The following is an 18,644-nucleotide window of genomic DNA, read 5'->3' as shown; positions in this document are numbered from 1 at the left end:
GCGCTAGCCTTTTTTAGGGCCACCTCAGGCGGCATCACATGCTGAAACGCTCCTGACTTCCTGTGGGCGAAGTAACCAATTTATATGTTTTGGCAGCAATGTTCCCTCTAATTCCTTCTCAGCTATGTGCAAAAAAATAATTTTGTGTGCACATGTTAAACTTGTGTGTGCACAGTGAAAACTGTGTGCTTAGGTCAGAATTTATACAAAATTTTGTGTTTTCACTCAAAATTCTTTGTGTGCGCTGGTCTTAAAATTTGTGTGTGCATGCACAAGCACACACCTTAGAGGGAACATTGTTTTGAAGGCAAATAAAGCAATAACAAAACTACAAAAAATTACAAAATAAAAAAATGACACAAAAAGTGGATGCGTAACATAAGCAATGTCTGTATCAACATTTTCTGAAAGTTCCATCATACACTGTACCAGTAATGTCTGTCCGTATGTAAATCTACCCAAAGTCAAGCGAGGATGGAGCAGTTTTAGTTCCTCTAAAGCTAAATAGATTTTCTCCTGCTGGACTCAATATTTGTTTATTGCTGAATTCCAATATGCTTGTCACTCACACTATGAAATGATCTGTAATCTCAGCTTACAAAATTACAAAAGAACAAACAGACTAGTTGAAACGATAAAACAAATGTATTATGAATGTATTATAAATAGCTTTCAGGATCCTGACACTTATAAACAAATGCAAAAACAGAGTAGGAGGAACACCAGTTAGCACCTGTCTCTAGATACCTCCGTTTCACAAGAGAGTCATGCAACATACCAGAATTAAATTGACTCATGATAAACATGTTTGCAATGGGGAAAAATGTTTTTCAGTTCAGATTCAGAGCACCATCCATTGGTAATTTATGCTGTATGAACGTCACTCGCTAATTGCATGCTCTTTATTGTATTAAACAGCAAAATGTATTTAATAATGACATACAGACCTAGAGTGGCTTATATAACATTATCTATTGAACAACTATGGAACTAGCTGATTTATGTATTGTTTGTGCCAAACTTTAACAATCTAGCACCATTTCCATATTAAATATTCAGGCTATTAAAAATGAGTCAGTGAAAATTCTCAGCAGGTATCAGAGAAGTCCATATGGCTAATTTTTTGGGGGTAAGAAATATGGCTGCCATCTGAGACACCAGTTCAAGACCAGGTAATAAATTCCCTGGAGATAATCGTTGGTTTCTTAGGGTTTAACTAAAATATGTACTCAACCTCAACTGTTACTTCATTTCTTGAGATCATTACAGGTGCAAAGCAATGTTTTAATGTAGCCTATAGACTACCTTTATCATGAAAAACCAAGGTGGACTACAGCAAAAACTTCATAACAAAACACAGAATTGGGACACAGGTGAATGGTTGTGGCACCTCAGTAGACAATGGGGAAAAAACAAAAAAAAAGTATCTAATTGCAATACCTGTTACATTTTCATCTGAGAAAGGGAATGGGATATACAAACCACCTCGAAACATTCTGTATGGTATGAATCAGTGTCAAGCTGAATCACGCAAAATAAATGCACAATTTTTTTATATTGCAAGTGGATACATTTTTTCATTTTTTTTGCATCCAAAACTTGTCATTGCATTTTGTCTGAGAGGTTGATCTGGTTTGTGAGCTCTGGGCCCTTATACGTGAGAGCAACACAGAGTAATAAAACATGGTCAAGATCTCTGATCAGGACAACAGCAATATAGATGGATTAATAGCGTGTTGTTGCTCCTTGACATGACAACTACAGCTATAACACAATAGGTGACAAATGTAAGCAAGTGTGTGTAATGGAATCTACCTCAGGTCTTCAAGATGGCGTCCAAGATGGCGACCACCTGCCTCACCACATGGCTCCTGCTGGGCACAGGTCTATGACCTCACCTTCTTCCCACTCCAGGATTGGTCGTCGGCGATGGAACGGACGCCGGCGTCAGAATCGGGCGCCGGCGTCGAGACGTAAGCGTGAGGACGCTGGCGTCTGCGTCTGACGCAAGCGCGTCAAAATTTGGCGCCAACCCAGAGACTATTTAAACCTACTTCCCCTTCCAGTCCTTGCCCAACTATAGGTTCCTGCTACAGAGTTCCTGGGTGTTATTATCTATATTTGATTCTTGTGTACCGATTCCTGCCTGTTCTTCGATTCTGCTTGTCTTCTGCCTGGTCTGACCTATTTGCCTGTATTTTGACGATTCTTTGGATAAACCCTCTTGTACCTCGAACCTGGTCTGGTCTCCTCTTTGGTCTACACTATTACTGAGCCTTCGGGCCCGTTACAGTGTGACATTAGCCTAAATCTGGTAAAGCTGTCTAAATTTAGCTATTTGCTCCATATTTATGGATGGAAACATTTGTCTTAACTAGAGATTAACACTGTACTGCAAGAATTTCTTTTATAAACTCTGGTAATGAAAAGTTCCTTAAATACTATACGCCCTTCACTTGACACGCAAAACCAGAGACAGAGTAATGATATCAGTTTTCTCTTCTTATCTTCTGGCTTATGTTTTGAATAGTTTCAACCTCTCTGTAGATTCAACTCATCATGGGTATATTCCAATCAGTGGCATAACTAGATATGTACTGGGCCCCACAGCAAATCATTTTTCAGGCCTTCAAAATGTCTAGAGGGTGACATGTTTACCATAATTATTGAAATTGTATATGAATTAGGGTGTCATTGGACCCTATACTTCCTGGCCCCCTGCAGCCGCAGGGTCTGCTTCCTCTGTAGTTACAACACTGATTCCAACAGCTACCATCATGCATTTCATTTATAGTCCAACAGTACAGGTATGGGATCTGTTATCCGGAAACCCGTTACCTAGAAAGCTCAGAATTACAGAAAAGCCGTCTCCCATTGACTCCATTTAATCCAAATAACCCAAAGTTTTAAAAATTATTTCCTTTTTCTCTGTAATAATAAAACAGTAGCTTGTACTTGATCCAAACTAATATATAATTTATCCTTATTGGAAGCAAAACCAGCCTATTGGGTTTATTTAATGTTTACATGATTTTCTAGTAGACTTAAGGTATGAAGATCCAAATTACAGAAAGATCCATTATCCAGAAAGCCCCAGGTCCCGAGCATTCTGGATAATAGGTCCCATAGCTATATATAGATAAATTGACTATGTTGCTCAGACATGCATATAAAATGTTGCCTTATACTTTACTGGCTGTCTGTAAAATTCTTTGATAAAAAATCCTTATTGGAAGCAGTCCATAGTTGGCCATACTCAGGCCCGGATTTGTGGAAAGGCCACCTAGGCCCGGGCCTAGGGCGGCAGGATTTTAGGGGGGCGGCATGCTGCCCAACCACACCCACATTGGTTCAAAAACACTGGGTACAATAATTTTTTAAATTTCCCGTGCGACAATCCCCATTGATCCAGTCCAGATGATAAAAAATTTACATGAATAAAGGGGAGAGGACAGCGGCGACAAACAGCAGTGGGCCTAGGGGCACCCACTAAATCCGGCCCTGGCCATACTTAGACGCACAGTGACAATGCACATAGCGTACATTCGTTTTTATAGGCTAGGAGCATCATCCTTTATCAATATGCTTGCACATTAAATAGTCATTGTATTTGACAGACATAAACTCAAAACTGGAAAACCAGTTAAAATTAGAACTGTGAAAAAATAGATAAGATATAAAAACACCTATCACCCAAAGACACAGTATAAAAGCCTTTCAATTGCACCCTCTAATTCAGTGATCCCCAACCAGTAGCTACATATCGAAGTCGAAGGATTTACCGCTATTCCTACGATCGAACGTTCGAAGGAATAATCGTTCGATCGAACGATTAAATCCTTCGAATCGAACGATTTGAAGGATTTTAATCCATCGATCGAAAGATATTCCTTTGATCAGAAAATTGTTAGGAAGCCTATGGGGACCTTCCCCATAGGCTAACATTGGCCTCGGTAGGTTTTAGGTGGCGAACTAGGGGGAAGAAGAATTTTTTAAAGAGACAGTACTTCGACTATCAAATGGTCGAATAGTCAAACGATTTTTAGTTTGAATCGTTCGATTCGAAGTCGAAGGTCGAAGTAGCCAATTCGATGGTCATAGTAGCCATATTCGACCACTATTTTTACTCTGTTCCTTCACTCGAGCTAAGTAAATGGGCCCCTAAATGTAGGTCGACAATCCACATAGGGGCTACCAAATGGCCAATCACAGCCCTTATTTGGCATCTGAAGAAAATTTTTCATGCTTGTGTTGCTCCCCAACTGCTTTTACTTCTGAATGTTGCTCATGGGTTGAAAAGGTTGGGAATGCCTGCTCTAATTCAATCCCTTGTCCATCATCATCATTTAAATGTCAAGAATTAAAGCAAAGCTAAAATTACTATAAGCGTCAATGTTACAGAAAATGTATATAATATAGCAGAGCAATAATTACAAACTGTTTGATTGACAATACATTTGAAAATAATTGAATCAAATGCTTCCATAGCAAATAGAAATGCATACAGTAATGGATGAGGCGTTCGAAAAGATGCTTAAAACTTGCTGCTTGTTTGTTTTTGTAACTGTAGCTGTAGCTGTAGATCTCAGTTTGTAAAGAGATTTTGTATCTATCACAGTCCAGGCTGGGCTTTGCCTGTCATAAGGGCTTAATGCGGACCCCTGGTCTGAGGATTGAGACACTAAGAGGACTGCCGCTGGCACTTCTTGCTTAGAAGAAAGCAGACAAGATATCATTGACTGTGAAAACTTCTCAAAGTCAAAAGTCAAAGTAAACTTTATTGTCATCTCAGCAGTATACGAATATACAGTGAGACGAGACGACGTGGCTCCAGCTAGTACATATCACAAAAAGGCACTTAAAAATACACGATAAATATGTAAACATGAAATGTGTAATATATAGGCAGAAATTGGACATATACATGTGTAAACCTTTAGAATTGTGCAAATAAATTAACAGTTCACAAAGTTAAGTTCACCGTTCAGGTGTGTCTGGAATGTAGTGGGAGGACAGGCAGTGAGTTGAGGAGTCTGATCGATTGTGGAAAAAAGCTTTCGCGCAGCCTGGTTGTTCGGGCTTCAATACTGCGAAAGCGTCTGCCGGATGGAAGCAGCGTGAACAATCCGTGTGAGGGGTGTGTGGAGTCCAGTGCAATGCAGGAGGCCTTTCTTACACAGCGCTTGTGGAAGATATCCTGCAGTGATGAAAGAGCCGCTCCAATGATGTTGGCAGCTCTGAAGGACGCTCTCTATGGTGCCCCTGTAGAACACTGTGAGGGTGGGAGGCGGAAGGCTGGCCCGTTTCAGTCGTCTTAGGAAGTGAAGACGCTGCTGAGCCTTTTTGGTAATGGAGGTTGGTTGGTGGTCCAGGTGAGGTCATCAGAGATGTGGACTCCCAGGAATTTGGTGTTCTTTACTGACTCTACTGTGGAGCTGTTGATGTTGAGGGGTGTGTGAGCAGGGAGAGTTCTCCTGAAGTCGACAATCATCTCTTTTTGTTCTCCAGACTGCCAGCTGCGGAACCTCATCTCTGTACGCCGACTCGTCATTGTGGTTGATGAGCACCATCACAGTTGTGTCATCGGCGAACTTGATGATGTGGTTCGAGCTGTGTCTAGCTATGCAGTCATGTGTCAGCAATGTGTACAACAACGTGGTGAGAACACATCCTTGAGGAGCTCCTGTGCTCAATCTGATGGTGCTGGAAACCTTGTCGCCGATACGAACAGACTGAGGCCTCTCTGACAGAAAGTCCAAGATCCAATTGCACAAAGAGGTACTCAATCTCAGCTCAATTAGTTTCCCACTCAGCTTTTGAGGGATGATGGTATTGAATCCTGAGCTAAAGTCTATAAACAGCATTCTCACATAACTGTCTTTCTTGTCCAGATGAGTTAGTGAGAGGTGGAGTACAGAAGATACGGCATCCTCAGTTGACCTGTTTGGCCGATATGCAAATTGTAGTGGGTCCAGTGAGCGGGGGAGGGTGCTCTTGATGTGTGCCATCACAAGTCTCTCGAAGCATTTCATGATGACCGGGGTTAGTGCAACAGGCCAGTAGTCATTCAGGCAGGTTACTGAAGATTTCTTTGGCACTGGAACGATGGTGGTGGACTTGAAGCATGTGGGGATGATCATCTGGTTTAGCGATGTGTTGAAAATGTCAGTGAAGATGTCAGCCAGCTGATCAGCACAGTCTCTGAGCACACAACCATGAATGTTGTCTGGTCCGGCAGCATTTCGTGGATTGACCTTGGTTAAGATTCGCCTCACGTCGGCCATGGGTAGACAGACGACTTGGTCGGTGAGAGGAGGTGTGGTTTTTACTCACAGGCTCTTTGTTTAGCGCGTCAAACCGTTGCGTGAGTCTTTTGAGTTGTCGAAATGATTTTGAATCTTCAGTATGTACTCCTGCTTTGCTTGTCAGATGGTTCGAGAGAGGTTGGCTGTGGCTATTTTAAGAGCAACTCTGTCCCCTGATCAGAAAGCGGCATCTCTCTCTCTTAGCCGTGCACGAACCTTTGTTGTAAACCAGGGTTTTTCGTTGGCTCTCGTGGTGTTTACGAGCGCAGCGCTTGCGTCATGGCCAGCAGCATCTCGTAGTCGCGGTCTTTGTTCTGAGCTCCAGTGCTGTTAGCAAGCCCAGACTCGGCAGAATCTCTATCAGCAGATTTGGCGTAGAGGTTGTGCATCTCTTCCCGATTTTGAGCAGAGTGTGTCTGTCATAGGTAGTACGTATGGCGACTAATAGTAATACAAAAACAAACCGGACAAATGTACGGAAAAAAAAAATATATTTTTCTACTGTATTCGCTGGAGCACAGTTAGCCGCTGCCAGTTGTGGCGCTGCCCCACTAGGCCCACAGTCTCCCCCGGGGTGCCCCACGTCACCAGGCCAGCAGTCTCCCTGCAGCTCAGCAGTCTACCCTTCAGTTCATGCCTCCAGCTCAGTCCCTGGTACCGGCTCTGAGTGTGCTAGAGAACCCGTTTTACCTCCTTTAGGCAGTGGATGTCCCTTTTAGGCTGCTGGTGTGGGAGATGTTGGCAGAAGGGGACTTGTAAAGCACGGATGGTTGCAGATTTTATCAGTTCCCTGGGAGCCCTTGCTGATGTGCCTTCCCTGCGGGAGGGAGGGGCCTGTTTCAGCTCCTGGCACTCACTGGGGCTCATTTATCAACACTGGGCAAATACCTATAGCATCCAATCAGTGATTAGCTTTTTAGAGCCAACTGCAAGTAGAACAATGAATGCAGCAATCTGATTGGTTGCCATGGGTTTCAGCCCATGGGCAAATTTGCCCAGTGTTGATAAATTACCCCCATTATGTTTTGACTGATAAACTCCTGCACCTGCAGTGTTTTCAGACAGCTCATCCCTGACAGATGGAAGGTAGACTATGACCTTCCTAGGACATGCTTTCCAGTGTAAGGGCGAGGGACTGGGAATCCATCACTTTGTGGGTATAGAGAAGAATGCAAAAGGTTCCCTGTGCTTCAGTTACTTGTTATTCATAGTGGGTCCCTCGCGAATATTGATGGGCGAATTTGGGGCGTTTTGGCGAAAAAGTCCGGAATTTTCCGTGAAATTCACGAAACGGCGAAAAATTTGCAAAACGGCCGGCGTCCAAAAAGATCGACACTGGCGTCCATTTTTTTTTACGCCAGCGAATTTTCTCTGCAGTTTTGCGAATAAAGGGAATTCGCCCCGAATTCGCGTCTGGCGAATAAAGTTAATGGTCATTAGAGCCACCTTAATAATCCACATTAAGCTATGTATATATTTTACATAGGGCAATAGACACAGAATACTTGAAACCATACACATAAGATAGTCCCCGCCATCTCAGATCAACACATAACTCCTACAAATCTATCTCTATAGATCACATACTAGATTAGAAATGCTCCATTTGTGATGTAAAAAGGAAGATCATTCATGATCAGTAGGCACAGATGGATAAACTAATGAAAGACTGGAGTTCAGCAGTTGTTGAGTTATAAATATCTCTACCCCAAACAACCAAATCCCATTAGTAGTGTGATGATAGGATACTGTTCAATAACAACCACAGCATAATAAAGTTGTTGAAAATCTCAACAATAGTAAATTATCCACAGAGCAACTGTGAACACCTTGTCAACAGTCTATATAATGAAGCAGAAAGCAAACTGTTTTTAAAAGTGCAACAGTTGCAGCCTGGCTTCTTGTGTTGCGTTGCTTCAGAGGTCACATCTATTTCTGTTCTGATGCTTCATAACTTTCTGCTTTGCGGTGTCCGAAGATTGAAAATACAGTTGGAGCTCATGCAGATATTAGAGTTCAACATGCCAGCTTAAGATATAGTGTCAATGAAACTGTCTGGACAAATGGTGTTTGCTGATTGGATGAATACTGATAAAGTACTTAAATGAACCCTCTTAAAATAAAATTGTAAGCCCTAGCACATGCTGTGATTTAATGGAAGAATGGGTCACCATTTAAGGCTTTCAATATGTAAGCTGTATATTTACGATAATGTATTTGTAATTGTATTTTACTACTCTAAAAATAGAAAGGAATTAGGGGTCATTTACGAACAACTGGGCAGGGTTCAAAGATAAAAAATACAGGCACACACTACCATGGTTTTCACACCATATTTTAAGTAGTAAGGCTGCCTTGAGCCCTCTCTAGGACTGCTCTTTGTAGCTTGTGTAGGTTTTTAACTTAATGTGAGGTGCAGCAATGTCTTTGGTTCTCCATCATTTGTATCTGGGAATTTTTAAATGACCCATGGTGCCTTTAAACACTGCCTTTTGCATTGCTTTAATTAACATTTCCCCAAAATCCATACTAGAACCACCCTTTCACGAGATATTCAGTGGCTACTTTCAAAACTGGCAGTATTTAGCAATTTGAATCAAACTTATGGGCAGATGTCAATGAATCAGAGGACCTGACAGGGAACTGGAGTATATAGTATCTATCTCTATAAAGTTTCAATTGGCTAAAGTTCATCTCCCCCACATTTTCCTGTGTTTCTGGAAAAGCAACAAACACACTATTTAACTGAGTGATGATGATAGTGATGATGGAGGCACAACCTCTTAATAATAATTAATAGCACAGACACCTACCACAGAAAATCTTGAATAAATGTGAAATTGTTAAAGGAAATAAACATTTTATTACTAAATATTATTCATCCAGGGCTACTGTATAACATAAATCATGGTGTATGTTCCCGTTAAAGGATTTTGGAGCATATTCACTTTCTAAACTCACAAAAAAAGTAGTTTAAGGCTTTATTAGAGAAATTGCCATTGCATACGCACAGCACACTACATTCTAGCCCTCACTCTAATCAGGAGAAGGATTTACTTCCAGACTCTTAATAAAACATTCCTTCTCTTCAATGACAATTCTTTGTTGGTTTCTAATCAAGCTCTGCGTGCCTTAAATAGCTCTTATCTTCACGGCTCTCCATTTCTATACATCTCGCGCCTTTCCTTATACCGACAGTTATTTTATCTTGCTATTCCCGTCTCTTTGCTATTCTGCATAGCATTCATGTCTGAAACATGTTCCATTTAGCAGTCCCTACCCTGTTAGTAAAAAGTAGAGGTGTCCAGTGATATGTAAACACAGCCATCAATTATGTTAAATAATATAATATTCACACAGATGGACATAACATCTGACACAATAGGTCATCCATTCAAACCATGGAAACATAGTAAAGGTTTCATAAAAATGACCCACTCATTGTGGGACAACTGTCCAATCAGATATCCTGAAAGAAGTTAGACCATGAGTGTCACAATCTATACTTGGTCTGATTTTATTGTATGGTACAGTTGGGTGCTTTGTGCCTCATTCATTTCTGCATGGCTACACTACAGTTAGAAAAATATGGATTTATAAATTGTTGTCATTTACAAAGGTAGGACCTGAACAGAAATAGAAAAAAAACCTGTTATATTAATAAATGCACGTCTACTGTACTCGGATTACTTCCATCTACGAATAGCATTCATCAAAACCCAACGATTACTGCGGTGCATATGCTTTTACCAGTTGAAGAGAAATCCACTGCCAGCAAGGGCAGAGCTAACCAATGTCTGGCACATGAGCCTTCCAAGTTCATTTTCTGACCCTGACTGCCAGATCTGCCTCTGTAGTAATTCAAATTCAAATTTTCACGTTTTTTTATGGCCAAAAAGTCAAATTCGATATGGGAATTGTTAAAATTCGATTCAACGTTTTTTAAAAATTACATTTTTGAGATTTATCATACACTGGCCCTTTAAGAACTCGAATTCGACTATTTGCCCCCTAAAACCTGCCAGATTGCTGTTTTAGCCTATGGAAGACATCCTGGATCACCCGCTAGAGTGAAAGTCCACTACGCTCCATTCATTTCTATGGGATTTTTAAAAGAGTATTTATCAATGGGTGAAAGTGAAAGTTCACCCTTTGATAAATACTCCTTTAAAAATCCCATAGAAATGGATGGAAAGAGTCGGTATTTCACTCTAACGAACTAGGCGATCTCTAACTTCACTCTTTGATAAATATACCACTTAGGGGCAGATTTATCAAGGGTCAAATTTCAAAGTGTAAAATACTTAGAAATTCGAATATCGAAGTCGAAGTATTTTTCACCAAATTTGGCCATCGAACGATCGAAGTAAAATCGTTCGATCGTACGATTAAATCGTTCGAATCAAACGATTCGAAAGATTTTAGTGTACGATCACACGATTTTACTTCGATGCGTGAAGACTTAGAAAAATGGTCCAGAAGGTCCCCATAGGCTAAAATAGCACTTCGGCAGGTTTAATTTGGCGAAGTATTGAAGTCAAAGTTATTTTAAAGGGACAGTACTTTGACTATCGAATGGTCGAATATACGAACGATTTTTTCTTCGAATTGAAGTCGAATTAAATTCGAAGTAGTAGTATCCAATCGATGGTCGAAGTATCCAAAAAATTACCTCGAATTTCGAATTTTTTTACTTCGAAAATTCCCTCGAATTCACTACGACCCTTGATAAATCTGCTCCTTAGAGTTGTTTGCAGCCTTCCTGACATTTGATTTTTTTGTGCAGAGAAATTTTTGGTTGGTCGAATTTCGAGTTCATGGGAGTTTTTAGAAGTTTTCAAAAACTCCAATGAATTTGAAATTCGACCATTGATAAATCTGCCTCTAATAGTGATCATTCTGCTTTATTTTAATCCAGTGTTGCAATTTGTGTTTTTCCTAGAGGGATGATCTGCATTCATTCTTACCTTGTGTTTGTCACTAATTGTGTGTTTTCAACTGACATCATGATAAATATATTTGGTAAACCAAAGGGGTGTAAGTTACTTATGGACAGGAATGTTATTGAAGCCCATCTGCTACACTCATGTTTCCTCTTAGGAACAGCTGCTGTGCCCAAAACCTTGCAACCATATGCTACAGAGGGGATATTTAGGGGCTTGGTGCATATTTTGTTTGTTTACAAGAATTGCTCATAGTGCCATGACCTGTTGGCATGCAAATGAAGCTTCAGCACTAAATGACTATAGGGGGCCGATTCACTAAGCTCGAGTGAAGGATTCGAATGAAAAAACTTCGAATTTCGAAGTATTTTTTGGGTACTTCGACCATCAAATTGGTTAAATTCGTTCGAATTCGAACGAAATCGAACGAATCGAATGAAAAATCGTTCGACTATTCGACCATTCGATAGTCGAAGTACTTCCCCTTTAAAAAAAACTTCGACCCCCTACTTCGGCAGCTAAAAGCTACCGAAGTCAATGTTAGCCTATGGGGAAGGTCCCCATAGGCTTGCCTGTGATTTTTTGATCGAAGGATTTTCCTTCGATCGTTGGATTAAAATCCTTCGAATCGTTCGATTCGAAGGATTTAATCGTTCGATCGAACGAAAAATCCTTCGATCGAACGAACGTTTAGCGCTAAATCCTTCGACTTCGATATTCGAAGTCGAAGGATTTCAATTCGAGGGTCGAATTTCGAAGTATTTTTAACTTCGAAATTCGACCCTTAGTGAATCGGCCCCTAGGTGTCATTTATAAATACTTGGGGCAAAAGTGCAAGAGCATTAATGGGGCTTATGAAGAATTTCTGCCCTAGCATAGCTGGTTATGGGTGTAAATGACAAGCTAGGGATAGGTAAACTGCAGGGTTTGTGACTGACTTTGTATAGCAATGCTTACATTTATTGGGGCAAATTCACTAACCTCCGAAAATTCGCCAGTGACGGCTTTGCTCACATCGCCACACTTCGTCAGGCTAAATTCGCCAGGACAACGCTAATTCACTATAATGCGAAGTTGCGTCCAGGGCACCGAACGATGGCGAAGTTTCGCTAGTGTTGGCTAATTTGAATACGGCGGGAAGTTAAATTTCAATGGACATATATGTTGCAGCAAATACATTACACTACACAAGCCCAGGGAACCTTAATAAAATAAAATAAAGTTGTTATATTGCCGTACACATGAGCCCAGTGTATAGTTTATGTGCCTTCTGTAAGGAAATATAGGGGGGAAGCCGGGTACCCTAAAAAAAATGTACGATCTTTTGCAGCCTATCACCCTGAAAATCTGAAAAGTCTCCAGTGTTTTTTGGCGCAAGAGGTAACGTTCAGTAAAATCTGCATCTTAGTGAATTTGCGGAGTTACGTCGATTCGCCAGAGCGAAAATTCTATCTATCTCCTTCGTTAGCGAATTTACGCCAGCGCCCGTTAGTAAATCAGCAAAGTACCGAAATGACGTCAAGCTGGCGAATTTTCGCCAGCGATAGTCACTTCCACCTTTAGTAAATTTGCCCTCATTGTTTCATTAATTGCTTGCTACACCTTACCCAAAAATAAAAATTTGCATAACAAAAGAAAACAGAATGTTTAGCAACGTTGCATTTATTAAACATTTTCATTTCTTTTAAAGTTATTTTCAAAAACAGTTGCTATTGAACGCAACATTTGAACGCATTTGCCTAACTCTTGCTTGTTACTTTTTAAACAATTTAGCAAAAGTCTTAGTTCCCCAGCAAAGACAGGTCTGTTAATCAGCTGCCTTGTCTTACATTCTATCAACAGTCTGAGCCACCAGGACAGAGAATAGAAAGGGGACAGACAAGCACTGTTTTCAATAGCAAAACATATACAAATAACTTAAAAACCATGGGAAATGTGTAATGAATGTATATTGCAAAGTTACCTAGAATTATGTTTCCTTTTACTAAGCATAGCATTATTTTTGGTGGTTGACATTCTTTTTTTTTTTTTTTCAACTTTCTGTTTATTAAAGTTAACACAAAAGTTCGACAGACTGCAATATTATGTTCTTTTCATACATACAGCAATAAAATTCTTTGCTGAAATACAGTCTCGTCATTCTCATTATATCACATGTATAAACCGTTTTGTGTATTAACTATTTTTTCATTTTTGGTTGACATTCTTTTTAACCAAAATATCCACTGAAAGTTTACTAGCTTTATGGGCAACAGTATTAAACTATAATTAAAAAAAAAAAAAATCAACATGTAAACTGCCAAGATACCAGTCCACTTAACCATCCTATATAAGTAATGTTACTACATGGAATTGCTCTGTATGCACTTTTATTAACAAGTAGCAAATGTATTGATGAATACAGGTTTGGTTAGATGTAATTTAATGGGTAAATAAAACAGGACAAATTAAATCGAATGGGTAAGGAAAAAGGTAGGTGTGATTTACTCTTTCATGGTTTGTTTCCAATAATTCACAACTGAATATGCAGACGCAGACATTAACCCTATATTGTGCGGGGGACTGGAAGGAGGTTTGTTGTTTAAATAGCCACTGCACAGCCTATAATAATCACTACTAATATAAGACTTCCAGACTTCTATGGTCTTGCAGGTATTGTTATAACTCAAGCCAGCCATCAAAACCCTTATGGGTTGGTTATTACTTGATGTTGTAGTTCAAATACAGACTAGAGGTATCTCTATTGTTTGAACAAGAGCATAACTAACTAACTACACTGCATTAATTAGCTTATATGAATCATTCAAGCCATTTTGCTATTAGAACTTATTAAGTACCTCGGTGGTCTGAGGTTCTATCCCTAAAATCAGCTTCAAGCTGCACTGCTGCCTCTCTCTCAGCTGAAAATTGGCTTCATGTGTGCATTCTGCAGATACTGTAGACCTGTAACTGGCTAAGAACCCAGGCATGGATTATGAAAGGGGCCTGCTTAAGCAATGGCACCACTGTCTGACCACGTAGTACTGAAGCACTATATGGTTAACTCTAATAAAATTTCCCTACCTATTTTTCCTATACAATAAGGAATGGTTTATGAAGCAGGAGGGGGGGGGGTCCTATAATTTTGCATCAGTATTTATAGTCTAGAAATAACCCCAGTCCAATAACCAGCAGCTACCATCTGCATTTGTAAAACACTGGTCTAGTTAAAATAATGACAGCTGACATCTCATTGATACATGACTGAGATGGACAAGTGTCACTAACTAACTCTATGCAATATACAGGGGCACATTTACTAAGGGTCGAAGTGAATTCTAAGTGAATTTTCAAATTCAAAAACGTCGAATTTCGAAGTAATTTTTGGGTATTTCGACCATCGAATAGGCCAAATTCGACTTCGATTCCAAGTGAAAATGCTTCGACTAAGTTTTGAGAAGTCGAAGGATTTTTTTGTAAAATCGTATGATCGTACGATTAAATCGTTTGAATCGTTCAATTCGATGTACGATCGCAGTACGATCTTAAAAATCCTTTGACTTCAAATGTCAGACTAGCCTATTCTAAGGTCAAATTTCGACGTTTTTTTCACTTCGAAATTCGACCCTTGATAGATCTGCCCCACAGTGTAGCTGCTTTTTTCCTTGCAATTATTGGGTGTTATAGATCTAATAAAATAAAGTCATTATCTAACCAGTAACACTATTAACAGAAACAGATACATACGTTTAATACAATGGGTAAGGTTTACCACTTTCCCATTACCAACAGTATTTGCTTTTTAATGGACTAAAGCTGCAGTATAATTGTGGACATCTGAACGGTTGCTTTTGACACTCATGGGCAATTCTGGTGCTGCAGCCCCCTTTAACTGAATGCCTCTCTCCCTTGCACTTGGACCAATAGGGGGTGCAATTGCACTCACTAGTGATGGGAGAATCTCTCCCATTTCGCTTTGCTGAAAAATTCGCAGATTTCCCGCAAAATTTGCAAAACAGCGAAAAATGTGTGAAATTCTACAGTTTTCACTAAAAAAAGAGCAATTCGAACTTTTTCACAAAAAAATTGAGCAATTCAAACCTTTTCACGAAAACATCATGCAATTCGAACCTTTTCACGAAAAAATTTTGAAAATCAGAAATTGACGCAAAATTCGTGCCAGACGAATATTTTCGCCCATCACTAGCACTCTACCGGAAGAACAAATTGGCTGTTTAATTTACCTGGGGCAGTTTTGTGCCACCCCGATAAAGTGTCTCCAGAGAAAAGATTCAAATTGCTTTATGGGAAAAATTCCCCTTGATATACTTGACTATGCCAAACTTTATCCATATCACTTCATGACCCTGTACAGTATGCAGAGAAATCCCTTGCTGTCCTTACACAATGCAATTGTACAAATACAATGTGGATTGTAAGCCCTTGTGGAAAGGGCCATAATTACCTACTCTATATTGGTTTATCTGTATGTTACTTGTTATGCACTAATATGTACAGTGCTGTGGAACATTTCTACTTTATAAACAAATGTAATGCTACAAAAAAAAATAAACAAGTTTGATCCCTTTGCAAATTTCAAGGTATTTCAACATCTTCTGTATCTCAACATTTGTGCTCAAAAATTTGATTTTGCCAGTTTGCCAGTTTCTGTGCATCTTAGAAATAGAAAAAAGGGCCCAGCCCTTAGGTAAAATGCAGCCTTAATTCTGATTTGCTGTTAGTGATACTTATAAACCTATAACAAGGTGATTAATGATAGTGTTTTCATCTCTAGCCATGTGACATGCAAAGTGAAAACCCTAACAAACATAGGACCACAAAGTGCTGCTTGAATCCAAAAATTCTGAAAACCATTTCTTTAGGATATTTACTGTAGTACAACCAGAATATAAAGGCACAAGTTACCTTGTAGATTCCTGTTTATAAAGGTCAATAATATTTTCAACCAGTAAGTTCCTTTGTAGTCCATATACGCCATGTCTGTCCAACACCACTTCATGTCTACACGATGGGCAGCGAAAACGTCCACCCGATGCTACTGTGTTTCCTCCTCGTGTTGGCAAATACGTATTGGAAGCCTGATGATGACAGCAGAGATTTAGTAAAAAATGTGTTGCTTAAGTTTCTGTATTGATTAAGTAAATGTCCTGTGGGTGCTCATACTCAGTCGCCTTTTGGGGCATTTAGTTGTGCTCAAGGCCTGTCATTCACTGAGTTCTAACTGAAATCCTGCTACAATCAATATTTACTTTGTGTGTTAGACACACACAAACCAATTGTGGAGAATCTGTAAAAATACAAAAGTAGCATTCTTGTCTCTATTATAAGTACAGCTATAGGATCTATTATCCAGAATGCTTGGGACCTGGGGTTTTCCAGATAAAGGAGAAGGAAAGGTCTTTTAACTTGGGAGTACCAAAAGTTAGGCACCCCCAAGTGATCCCATGTACTTACCTGAAACCTCGGGTTGGTGCTCCTATCAGCAGAAAACTGTACTGGCCCGGGATTCCAGAGAGCACCACTGAGTGATCGTCTTCTGACTTTTTCTCGTGGCTGCACATACGCAGTTTCACGAAAAGCTGAACTTTAACAAAAAACGTTGGCTATTTCGTTCTACTGGACATGCATTTGCCAAGGGAAATTTTAAGATAGGAGAAGTTGGAAGATGATCGCTCCCTAAGTACACGTGATAACATGGGGGTGCCTAACATTTGGTCCCCCCAACCTTTCCTTCTTCTATAAGGGATTTTGCTGTGATTTGGATAACCATACTTTAGGCCTGCTAAACATTTTAACATTACAAAAAAGCAATACAAATCAAGTACAAGGTACTATTTTATTTCTACAGAGAAAAAGGAAATCATGTTTAACAATTAGGATTTTAAGAATTGTTTTGCTTAAAATGATTGTATGGGAAGCAGCCTTCCCTGAATTAAATCTTTCTGGATTAAGGGATCCCATACCTGTACAACACCTTCAATACACATGCAACATATACTTTATATGCATATCTACTATTGTAGATATACATATCTTATTGGGATTATTTCATGTTTGATTCATAGTTATAGTGGATTTAAGATATGGTGATCCAAATTATGGAAATATCCATAATCCAGAAACCTCCTGTTCAGGAGCATTCCAGATAATAGATTGTATACCTTTATTTTTCTTATAACTGGTTTGTATTTTCGTGCAATGAATGACTATAGCTGTAAAATGATTGTAGGCCCTTATAAGATGGGCTCTGCTATTTGTGCTCTATGTTGTATTACTGTTGCTTCATACAGATCACAGTACATGTCTACCTGCAACTAAGGTTGTACTACATTTCCCAGCAGTCACGGCAGCCTCCACCTTGTGTGGGATTCTTGGCACAGTACTCAATAACAGCTGGAAAAGCTCCGCATGGACACACTGTATGTACTTTTGCACTGGTTTACATATAGTAGCATCTCAAATTTACTGTTTCACATAATCTACAATAAATTTTAAATGTATTTGAAGTTTTGCTGAATGCATTCTTTCCCAGAATTTACATTGTGTTATCCAGAGGGCAAAAATCAAGGTTGTGTTGGAATTTATGTTATAAAAGATTAACGTTACTGGAAATATAATTATATACAAGACAATTTACAACAGTGTGACAATAATGTTTACAGCACATAGGAGCCATGCTTCATTTTTCCATTGATTAGATATAACACATATTGATCCTTACCTGGAATATATCACTCGCACACTTCCTACACAGATTATGCTGGCAGGGGAGTATGACCACAGGCTTGGAAAACATTTCTAGGCATATTGGACATATGAGTTGCTTCTCTAGATTATCCATAGTTTGCTGCTCTTTGGAGAATGACTTGTACTGCAATGAGGTGCTCATCTCCTTTCTATTCTGAGAAGTATACACTTTTAGGAGAACTAGGTTGTGCTGATCAGTTTCCGGGTTCCTTCCCGTCAAGTAATTCCTGGACTGTGTGTGTGCTCAAATGTCCAATGGTTTTTCCTCAGCTCAGCTGGGTTGACATTGTTTAAAAGGATCATCTGCGGAGCACTCGGGCTGTTTTTAGTAGCACTCTGTCACATGCTGCCATACTGCTCTGTCCATATATGAAAGTGACACCGGGATGGATTTGGACAGGTGATGGATCCCAGGCATGTCTGGTCTGCATTCCTCTGTGTGGGAATAGGAAGGAGTGGGGGCAGCTGGGTAAAAGGACATCTGGAAAGGAATCTGACAGTTGTCATTATATCTATTTGCTTGATCTGAATCTGGAGCCTATGTGGGAAAGGGCTTCTAAATGCAGTGCAGAGAAATAGGGAACAGGCTGAAGCTTCTATTCTTATAAATTCAGCACAGCATGTGTAATATATGGAATGATCTGCATGT

The 18,644-nt window shown here is 39.7% G+C and overlaps 1 protein-coding gene across 3 annotated transcripts in view; it reads right to left on the bottom strand.

The window, feature by feature from the left end:
• trim55.L (tripartite motif containing 55 L homeolog) overlaps positions 1–18,326 on the bottom strand; it is a 61,380-nt gene extending 43,054 nt beyond the window's left edge. The window contains exons 1-2 of one of the 3 annotated variants that reach the window (XM_041565189.1): positions 17,970–18,326; positions 16,154–16,326 (exon numbers count right to left, since the gene is read on the bottom strand). In XM_041565189.1, coding sequence (XP_041421123.1) covers positions 16,154–16,326; positions 17,970–18,137 — 341 coding nt within the window. In that variant the 5' untranslated portion in view covers positions 18,138–18,326. 3 annotated transcript variants of the gene reach the window in all.
• Positions 18,327–18,644: the final 318 nt, after the last annotated feature.

This window comes from Xenopus laevis, chromosome 6L (assembly GCF_017654675.1).
Source record: "Xenopus laevis strain J_2021 chromosome 6L, Xenopus_laevis_v10.1, whole genome shotgun sequence".
Taxonomy (NCBI): Eukaryota; Metazoa; Chordata; class Amphibia; order Anura; family Pipidae; genus Xenopus; species Xenopus laevis.
The sequence above is the reverse complement of the archived record's forward strand: the minus strand, read 5'-3'. Positions and strand labels throughout refer to the sequence as shown.